Source organism: Boleophthalmus pectinirostris, unplaced genomic scaffold (genome assembly GCF_026225935.1).
Source record: "Boleophthalmus pectinirostris isolate CB_2022bp ecotype Guang Dong unplaced genomic scaffold, ASM2622593v1 HiC_scaffold_7, whole genome shotgun sequence".
NCBI classification, from domain to species: domain Eukaryota; kingdom Metazoa; phylum Chordata; class Actinopteri; order Gobiiformes; family Gobiidae; genus Boleophthalmus; species Boleophthalmus pectinirostris.
The window spans coordinates 4,086,813-4,105,563 of record NW_026571473.1 but is presented as its reverse complement, the minus strand read 5'-3'; the positions used below and the strand labels follow the sequence as shown (position 1 = coordinate 4,105,563).

Genomic DNA, 18,751 nt, shown 5'->3' with positions numbered 1-18,751 from the left:
ACAAGAAGTGGTTTAACAAAGACTTTTAGTAGTAGTAGTTGTAGTTTTGAAATATATTGTATCGAATCCTATTCAATTGAAAGCTCACTGTATCGAAGCATATATCATATTGGCAACTTCTTGATGGCTATTGAGCTGTCGATTAAAATGCACATGCCAAGTTCGAGCAAAGTAGAGATCCCAATCTATCAATCTTTCAATTTTTGGCACAGCGCTACCTTTAACTTTTAAAGGGACAGTCCAGAATTTTGGACATAGGGCCTCATTTCCTAATGAGTCAGAGTGTTGGAGACGTGTGGAGACACTTTTTAAAATATTCCATCCAGTCCTTGTATTTGCAGAGGTCACTGGTGTTATACTAGTGCATGTCAATGGTCATAGTTATCCTGACACTAAAACCAGTCTTACCCACTCCACAAAACACCCCAAACAAATCTATTATTACACCAGACTGTCCATATAAATGTCTGCGTTGATAGAATAATGTTTGAAATAAAACTAACCCTGCATCGCATGAATCGTTGCATGTTGAGGGACTATTTTCTCAGCAGCAGTGGAATTTTACTTTACTAGTAAGATAGGTGCTAGGAGATATCAGTCCACCGCTGCCAAGGTTTTTATCAGGAAGTACAACTCACTACTGCTACTCAGATATAAATCCTTCAAATGCAAGGTTGCTTTTACTTCTAAAACTATTCTATCGACACAGACATTCACATGGACAGTCTGGTGTAATAATGGATTTGCTTCGGGTGTTTTGTAGAGTGGGTAAGACTGTTTTTAGTGTCAGGAGAACTATGAACATTGACATGCACTAGTCTAGCACCAGCGACCTCTGCAAATACAAGGACTGGATGGAATATTTCAAAAAGTGTCTCCACACGTCTCGAACACTCTGGCTCACTAGGAAATGAGGTCCTATGTCCAAAATTCCGAACTGTCTCTTTAATAGTATTGTGTACCGTTTCTGGTCCTTTATGGTGATTCTTGTGTAATTATCAAGGTAAATTTGGAGCTTTGTGTTCAATAATAGTCAAAAGCAAGTCAAAAAATTGTGTGCTGCCTCTAGTGGCCACTGCAGTTTCAAGTACTACGTGACTTTAATCACATACAAAATACACAAAGAGAATATTTCTAGCAATGATTTCTAAAGATCCACCAACAACTCAAGCAACATTTTGTACATTATTCTCTTTGCACTACACTAACTGAACAAAACGGTTTTACTTTTATTTATTTATTTATCTTTTTTTTCTTTTTTTTTTTTTTTTACATATTTGACCAATAGCAAATATGACCTAAATATCTTTCTTTTTATTAAAAATTGATAACAGTACCCATTTGAATCTTAACTAACCTGAAAAGTATCTTAATTTTACTGTAAACGTACATATTTTGCGCCATAATTGTCATTCCACAAATCCCTCAAAGGTGCATAATTTCTCCTACATGTCCTCTGTGGGCTTTCCTTGTACACATTTCTCATTAGCTGTTCCATGTTTTCACCCCGCTCCCTCTGCTTCGATGAGTCTGATGGTGTTTCTCCTGCACGTCCTCCTTTCTGGACTTTCCTTGTCCTCATTCATCACTGGCCGTTCCATGTTCTCACCCCCTCCCTCTGCTCTGATGCGGTTTCTCTGCAGGTGGAACGAGTGGCTCACATACGACATGTACATCCCAGACGTGCCGCGCGCCGCCCGCCTCTGCCTCTCCATCTGCTCCGTCAAAGGCCGGAAGGGAGCCAAAGAGGTACAGAACACGCCCGTACAGTCCGCGAGGGCTCAAAACACACTCAGGAACCAGTTTAGACAGCCATTTTTATTGATACATAACATCTGGCATTATGAACATTCCCTGGGGTAAAGCTAACTAGAGGCATTGCTGTGTCTGAAGCTCTGCTACTCAAGATACACTTAAATCTTTAGCTGAAAATCAAACACATAAACCGCTTAAGTAATGTAATTTTGACTTAACTTGGAAACATGATTGGATATCAGTTTCAAGGTTTGCTCTATAAATTGGTGTAATAAGACCATTTAATGGCTCAAAACACCTTGTATTATATTTCAAAACTGTTCTGTAGCTACTTTAACTGATAAATAACAGTTACAAAACACTTTTGGATCATTTTTACCATACACTGTCTGCGTTATTATCGGTTGATATCAGCAATCAGCAGATACTTGTAAAGCTATAGTATCAAAATCTGTATCAGAAAAAGCTGGATTGGCACATCCCTACACTGTAAAATTTAATAAATAGACCTTACTTGGAAAAAAATCTAGGAAACCGATTACCTTGAGTTGAGGAATGTTATTTTTATACACAAGTTAGAGTAAAAACAGGTTCTATTCTATAATAATGCCATTTAGCTCTGCATCAGGTACAAGGATTTGAGTATTTATTAGTCTTTGAAAAAAATGTAGCAAAACTTTTGTTCAGCTTCAGTTCAAAACCCCCGAACTTAGAGCTCAAAAAAAAAAAAAAGAAGAAACAGAAACATAACTGAAGTGAACAGGGAGGATATAGAGACTGAGTGAACAGCGGGAGGATATAGAGACTGAGTGAACAGAGGGAGGATATAGACTGAGTGAACAGAGGGAGGATATAGACTGAGTGAACAGAGGGAGGATATAGACTGAGTGAACAGAGGAGGATATAGACTGAGTGAACAGAGGAGGATATAGAGACTGAGAACAGGGGAGGATATAGAGACTGATGACAGAGGAGATATAGAACTGAGTGAACAGAGGGAGGATATAGACAGAGGGAGGAAATAGAGACTGAATGAACAGAGGAGGATATAGAGACTGAATGGACAGAGGGAGGATATAGAGACTGACAGTGAACAGAGGGAGGATATAGAGACTGATGAACAGAGGGAGGATATAGAGACTGAGTGAACAGAGGAGGATATAGAGACTGAGTGAACAGAGGAGGATATAGATGAACAGAGAGGAATATAGGACTGAGTGAACAGAGAGGATATAGAGACTGAATGACAGAGGAGGATATAGAGACTGATGGACAGAGGGAGGATATAGAGACTGAATGAACAGAGGGAGGATATAGAGACCGAGTGAACAGAGGGAGGATATAGAGACCGAGGGAACAGAGGGAGGATATAGAGACCGAGGGAACAGAGGGAGGATATAGAGACCGAGGGAACAGAGGGGAGGATATAGAGACTGGATGAACAGAGGGAGGATATAGAGACCGGATGAACAGAGGGAGGATATAGAGACTGGATGAACAGAGGGAGGATATAGAGACACTCTGGGAGTATGAGGGAGTGAGTGGCAGCTGTAGGAAAAACAGGGAGGTGGCAAAAGGAGGAGTGAAACAGACTGGGAAATGGAGCTGGACTCTTGGCACACATCACTGTTGAAGTTACTCGTCTCATTCAAGTCGACCTGAGTCTAATTGACAAGTAATGTGCTTTTTCACCCTGTAAGTCACTCTTACTTTACCACAATCATTAAGATCCACAAATTTGTAGCTATGAGTAAAATAAATTAACCCGAGTGTTAGATTTTACAGTGTAGTATATTGCTCCTGCATTTTAGATTTGTTTATTAATGAAAAGATGATAGAGGGACTCCTTTTTAGAATCCAGCACTTCTTCCTGTATTTGTCAACCTTTTTTACCCAACTTTTCTTCTCAAACTGCCACTTAAATGTGCACTGTGTAACTTTTAGTTTGGGGGGTTCATCACCTGCTTGTTTCTATGGATATATCATTGCTCTGACTGAAAAGTTCCGCAGTATCACATTTAACAGCTCTATATTCATGAAATTACAGGCAGTTTTATAGCTCAAAAATACCCAGAAAAACAGGAATTCTGACAGATTTGACCTGTAACTTGATCTGGTTTGGTCTCCCTGAAGATAGAAAGGTTTAATGCCATGCTGTGGAACATTCCAAAGCAATAACATCTTCATGGAGAAAAGCATTTGACTGGACCTCCACCAGAAAAGTCACACAGTGCACCTTTGATAAATATTTACCACAGGCACGATCCAAAAACATGAAAACTTGTCATATTAATTTAAATAGATTTTAGATTTTTTCCCCAACAATTTTCCTTAGTCGACTACAGCCTGATGATTCCTTTTCGTAGTTTTAACTTGCACCACGATGACCGAACGTGTGCCTCTCCTAAAGTGCGTAATAGCTAAATATTGAATGTGCATGTGAGTTGTTGGCCACGGTCCTCCTGCTGTTACATGCGGAGTCTGCTGTCTTAAGTGTCCTCTGTGAATGAGAGACGCAGTATCAGCTTTGTCTCTGCTTAATTACTAAACAGTGTCGGGGTGGCAAAAAACATCAGCAGGAATATAATCACCAGCACACACTTTTCCATTTACTCCACAGGGGCAGAGGTTGGGGGGGGGTTTGCCAAAAAAATTCATATCTTTTTAATAATTTTTTAGAAGAGTGATCATGATTTAGAATTACTTTTTTTCAGGGCTTACTTCAAAACATGTTTACAAGGCAATTAAAGCCACGAGAATGCATACCGTAAATTCTGGACTATAAGCCGCTACTTTTTTCTCACACTTTGAACCCTGCAACTAATAAAGCGATGCGGCGAATACATGAATGGATTCTTTGTTTGGCACATTGTCCATTCATATATACGATCTATAGTTTGGCAACACAGAGGATACACGCAGCCCGAGTGGAGAAAACGCCACTGTCAGTGCGATTTACACATGGATCTAGGGTTCACATGAAGGTGCTACACTAACTCGTGTTATTGTCAGCTAGGGTGACCAAACGTCCTTTTTTCCCCGGACATGTCCATATTTTGCGTCCTGTAATCAGTCCTAGGGCTAACCTAGGACTGATTCCAGGACTGAAGAGGAGGACTAATTCAGGATTGAACTAGGACTGAAGCAGGAGAAAAAAACAGAACTGAAACAGAACTCACTGTCGGGACAGGCTCGGAGGTGATCTCAGGAAAAAGGACCGATGGAGATCTTCGCACCTCACGGAGGTAAACGCGGCAATTGCCCGATCGTGCTTTGTGTACAAACTGTTTGGAGTCCAAGATTAGTCCTGGTTTAGACCTGGTTTAGTCCTGACCCATGTGTAAAAAAAAAAAAAACATGCAAAATTGACATAAAAAAAAATAAAATCTGCGAAACGGCTAGACCGCTAAAGGTGAACCGCAATATAACAAGGGACAACTGTAGCTCAATGTCAAGGCCCCACCTCCCACCCCCAGTAAAGTGTCCGGGTTTTCACAAATGGAAATATGGTCACCCTATTGTCGACACACTCAAATAGTTTATTGCCATGTGATAAAATAAGTTATGATGCTAAATGAACATTAGTGAGGGGGATGCGTCTTACCCGTCTGCGTAAATGATGAGAAGAAACCTCTCAAACTTCAGTATCATCCACTCATACCTGATTGACAGACCTAGCCCCGCCCCCAAGAGAATCTGAAATCTGATGAAATCCTCCAAGACACTGACATGATACAGACAGAACAGAGACTGTTGCAGGAGACATGCGCAGTAGAGCACTGGGAGAGACGGGGGTGATGCGCCGAGGAAAATGCTCGTTTGATTGTGTTTTGAACAGTTATTTTGCGCTTCATACACACACCCTCTTTATGGAAAACACACAAAGAAATGCAGATGGTGCAGCTTTTAAGTTAAAGGCGACTGATGTGGCTGTGGAAAAAGGAAACAGAGCTGCTGCACGTGAGCTCGACATCAGTGAGTTGATGGTGAGACGTTGGCAATGGCAGTGTGACGAACTGACTCAATGCAAAAAGACGACAAAAGATTTCAGAGGCGATAAAAGCAGATGACCTGAACTTAATAACGTTCTTGAAGATGTGGACACCTGTGGCCTATATATGTACAATTTTAAGATTTTGTTCAAATTTAGTTGATGCGGCTTATATTCAGGTGCGCTCAATAGTCCGGATTTTATGGATAATATGTGGCCATTAATAAATAGAGAAATAGTGAATCACTATATGACAACATGACCAAAACAGATGGATAATAAATAGATAGATACTTTATTGATCCCAAAGGAAATTCAAAGTTTGGCAGCAGCAACATAGATATATTTAAAGTAGCAGATTGTCACAGGAATGAGATCACAATTCAATCTTTATCACCGGGCCTACGCAGAGGTACAACAAATACTGATTATTAGCCACAGGCACTTCCTTATAGTGAAATGTGGTCTATGTTTAAAGTAGACCATATACTGTAGAATAGAAATGGACTAAGGGGAGTGTGACGTTACCCATAGCGTTCAGTTACAGCCAATTGAAGCTCAGTGAGGCTGGTAGTTAAGCCGACTAAACTTGAGTGCAAAATCAAAGAGCCAGTCAGAAGCGAGGCTGTTGACTTCCCGTCTGCGCCACTGGTTTGGAAAGGATTGCTAAAAGGGATGTGTAGAAATATCGATACATCATATTGCTTAAAGTGATAATACAGTATTGAGCTCATGGGCTGCTGTATCGATATATATCCGAGAGTACTGTATTTTCCGCACTATTAGGCGCTCTGGATTATAAGGTGCACTGGTTTATTTTTGAACTTTTTTCACAAATAAACCGCACCGGACTTTAAACAAAACCCAACAGTGTGATGGGTGAGTGGTTTTGTTTGTTTGTGGCGTTCACGGTGACTCTGGGCTTTGTTCAGTTGTGGCGTGTAGGGAGGGTGCTGTCTGGGACCAACGGATTGTCGGCGTGTTCGCAGTGAATCAGTTGTTCAGTTGTGTCTACAAGTGGCACATTGCACTCGCTTTTTTGGTTCGTTCCTCTGTTCCGTTCCTCGTCGGCGTGGAGTGATGAGTGTGGCTGTGGGTGTTTTTTGCTGCGCGGTCGCTGTCTGCTCCGTGTGTGTTTGCGAGCGCTGTGCGTGGTGTAGCTTTGTGGTTTACTGAAGTCGTGTTGGGACACCCGAGTGGATTCATGTATGGGGCGCTATGGATTGAGGGGCGCGCAATCGTTTTTTGATGGGGTTGGAGGCTTATGAGCACGCCCTATGATGCGGAAAATATGGTATTTTTTTTATATTTGACTCAATAATTTTGTGACAGCGCTACAGTTTTGTTGCTTGTTCAGAGGAAGGAAACTCTTTTATGCAACACATTTGACATTTTCAGTGTTTTGATGATTAAACTGGGTGTGTTTCATATGAACATTGCACAAGAAATGGTTTAACAAAGACTTTTAGTATCACAGCCCCGATTTAGCCAATATTTTTATTGAACCATATTGAATCCATTTGAAAAATATCATATCGAATCAAAAGTGAATGATATGTACTGTATCATGGCCTATGTATCGAGGTATGTATTGTATCGACAACTTCTTAATGATACCCTGGTTGCTAAGGATAGTGGTCACGACCTATGGGAAAATAGGAACCAGATTGGACTATTATTAATGTTCATATCTTAATTTAGAGACAAATTTGTGAAATATAAACACCAGGATCATGCAGAGTAGGTTAATACGGACATAATAATACCAAAATGAAGAGGCTCACAGCAGCAGTTACAGAGAGAGGGACTACAATTTTTCAATAGAAAATGAATTTCACTTTGAGTTCTCGCCCATGCTCACTTCCTATTTGGAATGTAGCAGCAAGCACATTAGCTGTGTCCATTTGTTTATTCAGTCTATGGAGGATTTTCTGTTATGTAATAATCACCAAATCTGCATCATATTTAGATTGAAAGTAAATTTTGCACAATACCTCCGCATCAATGATATTGTTTTGATGTTCATACTTTTACCGGTTTTATCAGTCAAGTGGCAGTTTGTGAAGAAAAGGCGAAAAGAAAAAAAAATCAATTGCTGCGTTCCAGACAATTTAAGAGGTTGAAGTGACCAGATTTACTCATCTATTCAAACTTTTTACTTTATTTTCTGTGTAGCTCTTCTTTCTTTACAGATCATCCCTTTTATAAGCTCCTTCGTGAGGCCGTGGTTTCAGTTCATCAACTTTTACTATCAGCCTTTATGTGCTTAACCTCACTCACATTATGACAAGTATCTATTGTTGTCTTTGTGACTGTTGCCATAGCAGTAACGTAATGGCCCTTTGATACCATAAACTCTTCACAAACCACACTATGAAAGCAGAGATCATCTTTGTTTATCTGTGGCTGACTGTGCGGTAGGTCATATCTAACCAAGATGTTTTGATAATACGATTCAGTTCAAAGTTCACGTTTTGAACATGTCCAGAAGAGTCGACAGAAAGACTAGAATATGAACTGATAAACGAATACAAGAATCACATTTCAGGACATGTTTGGACAGATCTAAACTACAGGGTCTGCTGTTTTTATGCAGGAAAGACAGATTCAATATTTTGTTTGTTAGAATACATTAGAGAAGTTTATAGTACACGACCCAGCGCTATCAAGACAATGTGTTGGTGTTTAGTGTCCAGTCTAGTACAGTCCTGTCTTGTGATGCTTCTTGTTGTAGGGAGTATTATACCTCTGATTACGCTGGTCAAAATAAGATAACATGATATGAGCTGGTAGTTGAGTACAGCTCAGAAATTTGAAACAGTTGACTTTTATGATTCTCTAATTTTGACTTAATTTGGTGAGATTATAACTACTGTAAATACACAAAACAAGAAGCAATTTGTGAATAAAAATGGAAAAGTATGTTGAAAATTACAGGAAGTAGAGATTTCTCCAATCTTGATGATATCACATAAACACCCTAGGGAGAATTCTGTCCAAAACACAATGTGCAGAACACATTTTTACTGATACTTCACAGAAGATTACAACAAAATAAAGGTGTTTTCATAAATTGATATTTGTCAGATTATGATTTCTGTGTATATTAGAGGATTTTAGCCAGGTAACAGTTATGTAATTTCCTAGTGTGATGGCCAAATTGGAAAAGCAAGTGTGAATGTTTTTGCAAAAATCTTAAACATGATGATCTTAAAGCTGCATTGTGTATCTTTTCTGGTTGAGGGTCTGTCAAAGGATCTGTGTTTCTCCATGGAGATGTTATTGCTTTGTCTGGATTGTTTCACAGTATGACATTAGACCTTTCTATCTTCTTAGAGACCAAACCAGACCAAGTTACAGGTCAGATCTGTGGAGTGGTGACCACGCTCACAGTCCAAATGCCTGTTTTTCTAAGTTGGTAGTCTAATCTGTCATAGGCACTTTCATAAATTGCAGCCTATGCGATTTGCTAGTTGTGCCCATTCAAATTTTTATTGAAGCTGAGGTCATGTATTATTATTAAACGCCTGTCTGTGGCTGATCCATAAACGCGTTGGTCTGTGCTCTGTTGGCGTCTTGTCTGAGTCTTGTAAGTAACACCCACATGATTGATTTTTCCTGTCTGCGCTGAGGTGTGTGTGGGTGAGTGTATCAATGAAAGGAGACATGGATCTGGTAAAAGAAGCCGCTGTGGTGCTGTCCCGCTCTGAGCCGTGCCAGATCAGGTCAGACTGGAGGATGCTCTTTCAGCGTCTGAATTAAAGATAAAGATAATAGATACACGCTCTATAAATAGAAGTGTTTTGACTGGCTGTCGGCGCCTTCACACCTGGACCCATCGCTGTACTTTAGTGAAACTTCTGCCTCTGCCATTACTGATCTCTGCCAATATGTGGGATTTTACAGATTCTGGAATCAGGTTCATGTGAGAAAAATCCCAGATAATTCACAGCAATATTTTTTGTAAAATTACCCAGTCTCTATGTGCCCATGTGTTATTCTGTCCTCAGTGTGTTTTTATAGTGGATTCGTGAACTTTACTACAGTTTATGGGCCATGCTATAAAATGTTTTTCAATAATCATTTCTGCATGATTCCATGAAAAGGGAAAGTTAAATATATTCTCTATGGAGTTATCATTTTATGCCATATGATGGAAGCCAAAGGCTCCAGGCCAAATAAGAGTCAGGTTTGTGAAGTAAGCTTTTTTAGTACAATAAACAACCAAAATGAAAGAACATGTTTTTATTTTAGTCTTAAAAGTTACAAACTGTGGCTTAAAAAATAGTCACATTTCTTCCTCCAAAGTCTAAACTGTGCTCCAGACCACATGCTTTCACTGACAGAGGATTGGACCTTTTTAAAAAAAAACATCCAAGCTGAGCATTGATGATTACAGAAGCTTCCACAGTTAAATTTAGATTGATTCCACAGCCCTACGTGCATGTATTTAATGCCTCTGTTTTGTGTGCATTTTGTGTGTTTTATGTCTCTTTTGTGTGTGTTTTCTTTCTGCAGGAGCACTGTCCTCTGGCCTGGGGGAATGTAAACCTGTTTGATTACACTCACACTCTGGTGGCCAATAAAATGGCTCTGAACCTGTGGCCGGTCCCTCACGGCCTGGAGGACCTGCTCAACCCCATTGGAGTCACCGGCTCCAACCCCAACAAGGTGACTGTTTAATTTATTCTTTCATTCATTCACACATACATACATACATACATACATACATACATACATACATACATACATACATACATACATACATACATACATACATACATACATACATACATACATACATACATACATACATACATACATATTAGGGCTGGGCGATATGGATCAAAAAATATATCTCAATATATTTTGCTATATCTTGATATACGATATATATCTCGATATATGTTCAAGAAAAAATAACCCCCTAAAACTGAAAACTGCAAAAACAAATCTGCCAATTCCACAAGGTCCTTTTTTTTAAATTGCAGTGTAAGAGGTCGGCAGTTCATATAGGAACACTTAAGATTACAAAAAACCCTAATTACATAAATAATAATAAATAATACATATTTCCTTCTTTTCATTCATAAATAAACAACTCAACACAAGCTCATCTTTGCATTAACTCTGTTAACCAGACCATAACCATGAGCTCATTTAGCAGAAGAAGCTCAGGATGTTCCTTATTTTAATAGATCCATGTTATTATCCAGCAGTAAGGAGCTCTGAGGTTTAATCCCACAATCCACTGCACATCAAACCCAACGTTTTCAAACACTATTGTACAAGTGACACTGCAGCAGATTATTAATAAAAATATTCTGCATAAATAAACTTTACATGACTAAACTTTACAATATATAAAGCATAACGACTCTAGAGCCACATCAGCTCGTTTGTGATAATAATGTGTTTAATGCAGTTTTGCGCACGTGTGTTTACATTTTACAGAAACGAAACTTAAGCGCATGTCTCATTTGCATAAACAGCACTTCTCACACAGCTCAGCTCGTTTAGCTTCTTTCGGGCTAAAGGATGCAACTCGGTGGAATATGAGGATGTGCTGCTGATGGTTTTGTCTGTAAATGGTGGAAAAGGTTCATGGTGCTTGAAGCTTTTCACTGGCACCAAATTTCGGCGTTCAGGGCGACAGTGACGAGTGAAGGAGACACGAGCGAACAAACTCAGGGAGGCGGAGGCGCGCGGGCGACGAGAGAGAAGACAAACAAGCGAAGCGGGGAAATCAGAATTGAATATAAGCATTATATCGATATATACGATATGTCAGAATTCATATCGATATATTTAAAATATCGATATATCGATGAAACACCTCCTTTGAACGGGAAATTGCACCTATATGTTAGATAGCATAGTGGTAGCCAGTTGGCTAACATCCGACGTAACATTATCCCAGGGCTAATTAACAAATATCAGGTTCTCTGTAGGTTTAGATTAAAACATTCACGGCTACAGCCACAGCGAGCATCAGTCAGTCTTCACTTCAGCTGCATTTCTCGCATGAAATGCCACCAAAAGTTCCTCGGGACGCTGAAATGTCCCAGTTTACACCAAACACTACCAAACTGTCCTGGTTACAGACGTCACAGCTAATGAAATGTTAAATTACAGTTTAATGCAGCTTCCAGCATCAATTAATGTTCGTGTTGACAGGCAACACCTTGGTATGTTTACAGTATTTACCGGTAAGTATAACGTCACCGTGACGTGGATGGATTTGCTCATTATAACCCATTATAACTCATGAAAAACCCATTGTCTGAAATGCAGCTGAGATGAAGACTGGCTGATGCTCGCTGTGGCTGTAGTCGTGAATGTTTTAATCTAAACCTACAGAGAACCTGATATTTGCTAATTAGCCCTGGGATAACGTTACGTCGGATGTTAGCCAACTGGCTACCACTATGTTATCTAAGGTCGTTTTCACACCGCTAGTTCGATTATTTGGTCTGCACCAGGCAATAAAATTGTTATTATGTAGCAAATACACTCCAGTGTGGTCCGCGTTCACACCGGCAAACGAACCAAAACTGGTTCGATTCACGTGTCTCTGTTTCCCCGGTAAAACAGCGATACTCCAGTTATCAACACCGATATTCCTGTTAATACCACGGACCGTTCTTATCTCAAATTATCACCATGAACTTATAAAACAGCAACATGTAGAACTTTGTACAAACTCACCGCATCAGCCCAGAGCTCGGGTAACAGCAGCAGCCAACAGTGCTCAAAGTAGCGCGCAGCTCCTCAGGACGGGGCTGGGGTCTGGTCCTTGGTCTTCTGTTACAAGCGCGTTGGTCAGATGGTCCGGAGGCTTCATCCTCCATGTGCTGGTTCCAAACGGTGGCGAGCAAGACCAGTGCGCAATGACTGGGTCTGAGCGGGTACGTTCCGTCGTCTGCGCTGGTTCTGTGCGGGAAAGCGAGAATGCGCTGTGGACTACAGGTCCGGGCGCGCTGCTCCTGTCCTCCGCACTCAAGAACCACGGCTGGTTCCGAGGTGGTGCAGCATCCGGACAGAAGCGTGAGTCCAGTTTGGTTTGTTATATGTTGTTCTGAGCGTCCGTCCTTGGCGCATTTGGTTCTTCCCGGGGAAAGCGCTTCCTCAGGTCGAGGCTCCCCGCTCCAGCTCCTCTGAGCCCGGCCTGAACTGGAGCTGCCCCCGCTGGTTTGGGACTCTGGTTTGGATCTAGTCCGACTGTATTTCTCTAAAGCACTAGGCTAAAAGCAGGGACTTTTTTAAGTTGTATCAATTGCATGGGCGATTGCCATAAAATTATTTGGTTAATTAAAGCCTAAAATAACAAATGTTGGTTGCTGCATGATCACGGGGGAACACCGGGTCGTCTCTGTGCGTGTAGGTCCCGAACAGGGGTACGCACCCCCAATTTTGACTCACTCTGGAGCCACACGTTCACACGTTCTTGCTCTGATCTTCGTGTGTTACATTCTCTGTATTGGCCATTGTTGGTAAAATGATTCGAAAATGAATCGCGTCTGCGTCTGGACAACAATCTGTTACTGCGCTGGAGTCGTACAGCGTCATTTCAGGCAGAGGAGACGCGTGTCCTCCCATGATGCATTTCGAATAGTCCGTTTGTCCATACTGTCTATGGTTTGGACCCGGGTTCGCGTTCACACCAGAGGAACCACACCAAAGTTGGTCATTTGGTGCGGATTCAAGCGAACCGAGACCACCTCTTTTTTGCGGTCTCGGTCCGCTTGATTTGGTTCGGGTCCGAGCCCGATTGACGCTTTCACACCAACGCAAACGAACCGAACTAACCACTTTTGGTTCGAATGGACCGTTTGGTGCGCACCAAATACTGTCGGTGTGAAAACACCCTAACATATAGGTGCAATTTCCCGTTCAAAGGAGGTGTTTCTACACAATATTATACAGCAGCGTTCGGTTCCCGAATTCAAGACATTTTTACAATAGATTTTAATTAACCCACTTGTTGGTCGCTGTTGTAGCTTCTTGTGCTATTACTCTTTTTACCCTCTGCTACAAACTTGAGCATGCGCAGTCTTGATCTTGATCGATGTTTCTTCTGCTCGATGAATAATGTCTGTGAAGTGATGACGTATTTTTGACAGTAAAGTTCCGTCTGTGAATTCGTATTCGTACTGATGAAAGCGTAATCGTAAATTTTCATTTCATGATTGTAATTCATGATGTCGTAATTTTTCAATTTGTATTCTGATGGATAAAATACACACAATATATTTTATGTACGACTGGACTCATTTGAGAGTTTACAAATATTTATTTTATGCGCAACTACAGCCAAATATGCACGGATTTCCCAAATACGCACGGATTTCTATTTTATGCGCACAAATATTTTTGACAGCTTTCTTACTCCATATAATTACCTTTACAAAAATGAACTCTGCTCTGATAAAAGGATCAGATAGTACAATCCCTAACAGTTCTTGAGGTGATGAAATCCCTGTGAAATAATTTCACTGGGGCCATCAGGTTTTACCGGTGTTTCAATGATAAATCCACAACACCTCCGGAGGGCTCATCGGCACCATCTGGTGTCCCAGATGTGCCCCCCTCTGCATAGGACTTACCTCTTCTGCTGCTGTCTACAGGCCCATTTACCATTAGTCATCGACTGAACTCCTCTGCAGCACCCGAGAGACACTTGATTGCCTGTTGTAAAACTTGTCCTTGTATGCCCAGGTCCTTCAGGAGTTTCACTGTTGAACTACTCACAAACCCTCTGCAGCCAACTTCTGCTGGGTAGACCCAGACCTTCCACCAATGTTGCTCTGCATCAGCTGCCAACTCAGAGTATTTTAAGTGCTTCCATTCATAGGCCTCCTCCACTGAATCCCCCATGGCACTGTAAGTTCAATTAAGAAGGCTGTGCGCAGGGAGGAAAACCAGAGCACGAGATCAGGTCTTAGATTTGTTGCTGCAGTCTCTGCAGGAAAGTACAGGTGCTGGTTAAGATCTAACAGTAGCTTCAATCCCGCGCTTCACTGAGCATGTCAGGATGTGGTTGGGATACCTGAGGCATGTCAGACAGAGTTGCAGCTGCACGGACAAAAGCTTCTGTAGCTGTGTGCTTGCCTGGCACCAGTGATAAGGAGTTTGTAGCTGTTCGTTTGGTATCCAAGGTAGCTATCAAACTCTTAAGCAGCAGGTTATGTCGTCACATGTATGCACCTTGCACCAAGACATGCTTTAGACTGGCTGGAGAAGGGCACAGTGCACATGTAGGATCCTCTGATGGAGGTTAGCTGGAGATGGAAGAACATATAATACTGATCAAATAAGGAGGAAGACTCTGTAAGCCTCCATCCCCCACAGCTCCTTCCATGAGAGCTTCCTCTTTTCCACCTCCTCCCACTTCACCCACTGGCCCTGTTTCCCCTGCGAGACTGCTTTTGTATGTTTCAGCACCTGCTCTTGTCAGCCCACTCATCCACCACCATGGTTCGGCATTGCAAAGGCGTTATTCCAAAGGCTTTATTCCAGAAGGGTCTGTTTTCTCCAGCTCTAAGGCCTCGTCTCGCCTGCTGCACACGTCCAACAATGTTTTGATATCTAAGAGCAGATTTTGCATGCTCTGCGGCCACTGCTGAAGACCATTTTCTTCCTCTTGACAACATAGGAGTAGTTTGGGTGATAATAGTGTCTTGTGATTCTTCAAGAGTCATTTGAAGCCTCACTTTGGCACACTTGAACTCCTCTGTTAGACTAGACTCTGGTAGCTCCAGAATTCCATACAGTGCTGAGTGAGTTAGGCAAGCCACTTCTTTGCTTTTAGTTATCAGTATAAGCTAAATAAATCCATATTGGACTAGCCCTTATGTTTTTGACATAAACAAAATTATATTTTTGTATTTTTGTTCCCTCCTTTTGCAGGAAACTCCATGCCTGGAGTTGGAGTTTGACCACTTCAGCAGCCCTGTGAAGTATCCGGACATGAACGCTGTGGAGGACCATGCAAACTGGACCATCTCCAGAGAGCTGGGCTTCAACTGTAACCTCTCTGGGCAGGTAACAGCACCAGGCCCTTTCTGTTTTAGTGACTGAAGAATGTTGACATATTGGTCATAGAAAAACGTGTGTCCTTAATGTCAGCGGCTTGCATCTCCACAAACCTGACTCTTGTTTGGTCTGGAGGAGAGTCTCCTGCTGCTTGTTTCTATGTAAATGTTGTTCCTTTGGCCATAATATTAACACACAATATGGCATAATATGAGCTTAACTTTCTATTTACGTGGATAGGCAAATGATGTGCCACCTCCTGAAAGTTAGACACTGTTGCTTTAGTTTACAACATTAACACGTTTGCAATCTGCTAATGTCCTTCAACAACAAGTTGTATAATGACACAATTTTGCTTGTTGTAAAGATGCACTGATTATGTTTAGATGTAGATCATTTCAGGCAGGGACATTATTTAAATATTTATTAGACATTCCTTCATTTACGTATCAGTTTTGTGCCGGTAAAATAACTACCCCCCAATTCTAGTCTAGTCTATCTTTAACAGTGATGAAAAGGCAAGCACATTTCAATCAGGATTGAAAGCGTGAGGTGATGACAAGGATTTCTCTCCATCTGCCTGAGATCAATCAATATGGAAAACAAAACAAAAGCCCTAATTCACAGAGAGAATTATTTTGTTTTTGAGCAATAGAAACACCTGTAATGGATAAAGTCTCGATCAATGTGTTTATTGTCATACCATGGAGCGTTCCAGGCAAAGCAGAAAAGAAAAGTAGCACAATGCACCTTTAAGCCTTGAATAATAAAAGATTGATATTTTGACCTCAATCCACCCAACATGGCTTTTTCCCGTCATCTTATTCATAATTGATCAAACAGTTCACACATTTAGCATTAAGTGAACCTCTCCTGTAGATCTAATGTTTGTGCGTGGCATCAGCAGCACTTAGCATGTCAGATGGGTGTATAATGTGTTGAAGTTAGCAGATTTACCTCCATTGCTTTAGCCTCTCTAGTGATTTTCAGCTTCAGTTGTGCTAATTTGTGCTGTAATATTAATGAGGCAGTTTGCGCGAGAGTGTGTGATCGTATTTCTCGATGATCTTTGGCTCGGCTGAGGGTTAGTCTCTGATGTGGGAAAATGTTACAGCACAGAAGCAGGTTTTAAGTATTCATGAACGCTGACAAAAGTGAGCAGTGCTTTATGTGGCTAATGCTAACTCACCTGACGCCACTCACCTGGGAAATGCAGATCAGATACAGACGGGTGTATAGACATGCAATAAACATGAGGCAGTTTAGAATGGCAAAGTTGCGCAGTGACTAAATGTACTTGCCGATAATTGCTTATTTTCAAATGAGCTTTGAAAATGTGTTATTGATTTCATAAAGTATAGTAGGGATACACTGATACCGATATCGATACTGGTATCAGATATTGGTGCTGACCCATGAAATTTGGTTGGATCGGGTATCGGTTCAGCCAATATGCTGTTTGGGCCTTAAATTTGATGTAATGACTACTGTATTACAGGCTGACGTAGGCCTCGGACATCACAGAACATTCAAACTTTTAACTCATACAAAACTGTTCACTTGCAAGATAAATAACATTTACATATCAAAACTTTTTGGGGAGAAAAGCCATTCTCAGTCCCTACACTGGTATCAGTTAATATCAGGTATCAGCAGATACTTCTAAGTCCAAAAATATCAATACTGGAGTTGAAAAAGCTGGATTGGTGCATTCCTAAACCATAGTAAAAAATGAAGCCATAACCTTGGGAAATACTTACATAAATGTTTTAGAGACCTGATTTTTACTGTCTTCAAAACATGAAAAATAGAACTAGTTCATTTCAAACAGGTTGCAGTGGTCTTCAGTTATTCCTCTTACCTTATGCAGTCCGAGCATCCTAATTATTCAGCACAATGAGCTTTTCACAACTTTCAAAGTCCAGAGCAGAGTTTTGGTGGAGCTAACAGTGCACTTCCTGATTCTCAGACAAGGATAATTATGTTTTTCCGATGGATAATATTGCAAAAGTAGCACTTTTACAGCAGTAGAAATTACACCTCAGTGCACTGTGCGCAGTTAATGACAAAATTACATTACACATGACAGATCGCATCAGGGTAGACTCTTAGGTAACAATGGTTTGAAAATCAGATAAAACAGTTTTAAATAGCAGTGGAAAGGTAGTTATAGTTATGTTAACACATCATATAGTATGTCCATATTAAATAGAGTGTATTGTTGTTGTAGAGTAACAGAGTGGCGCGGGATCACGCTCTGACCGACAGTGACAGTGAACAGCTTCGACAGCTCAGCAACAGAGACCCACTGTCTGATATCACTGAGCAGGAGAAGGACTTCCTCTGGAGACACAGGTGATATGTACTATTATTATTATTATTATTACAGGTGAACTCAGAGAACAATGAAGTAGTTGCAGCATCAAATAAAAATACAAAAATACTCACACATTTGTGTTTTCTTCAGACACTACTGTATGAACATCCCTGAAATCCTCCCTAAGATCCTCCTCGCCGTGAAGTGGAACTCCAGAGATGAAGTTGCGCAGGTGAGAAATATACTGGACAGTTAATGCAGTTCAGTCATTAAAACTGTGCGAGCTGTTACACTGTTCTCTGAGCACTGTGGCTCTGGGGAAAGAATCAACTAGGAGTCATATTTTTCTCTGACACCACAGCGATCTGGAGCAGTTTTCAGGTGGTTAGATGAGTACTTCTCTGTGTGCCACCTAAATGAACCAAAACATGTAGAAGGACATACTTTTGCCTATTTTAGAAGAAATACCGACTGCCAATTTTGGTTTTGAAAAACGCTTTGTGCATTTGTGGAGAGAGAGATGTTTGTGCTTTTCTCTCATCTGGATTTAACTAACCGCTGTTGCAGTGCTTTGCCCAATCAGATTCAAATATTCTTCTGGACATTCCACCTTTTCCTGATGGCTTTCAGTGAGAGCTGTTCCAGACTGATAA

At 40.9% G+C, this 18,751-nt stretch overlaps 1 protein-coding gene across 2 annotated transcripts in view; it reads left to right on the top strand.

The window, feature by feature from the left end:
- The window catches only part of LOC110160467 (phosphatidylinositol 4,5-bisphosphate 3-kinase catalytic subunit alpha isoform-like), an 86,673-nt gene that overhangs the window by 50,286 nt on the left and 17,636 nt on the right, over positions 1–18,751 (top strand). For both annotated transcript variants that reach the window (XM_020925112.2, XM_055164417.1), the window contains exons 12-16: positions 1,644–1,749; positions 10,265–10,417; positions 15,656–15,790; positions 18,012–18,136; positions 18,249–18,330. In XM_020925112.2, the coding sequence (XP_020780771.1) occupies positions 1,644–1,749; positions 10,265–10,417; positions 15,656–15,790; positions 18,012–18,136; positions 18,249–18,330 (601 nt within the window). The remainder of the gene's footprint in view (positions 1–1,643; positions 1,750–10,264; positions 10,418–15,655; positions 15,791–18,011; positions 18,137–18,248; positions 18,331–18,751) is intronic.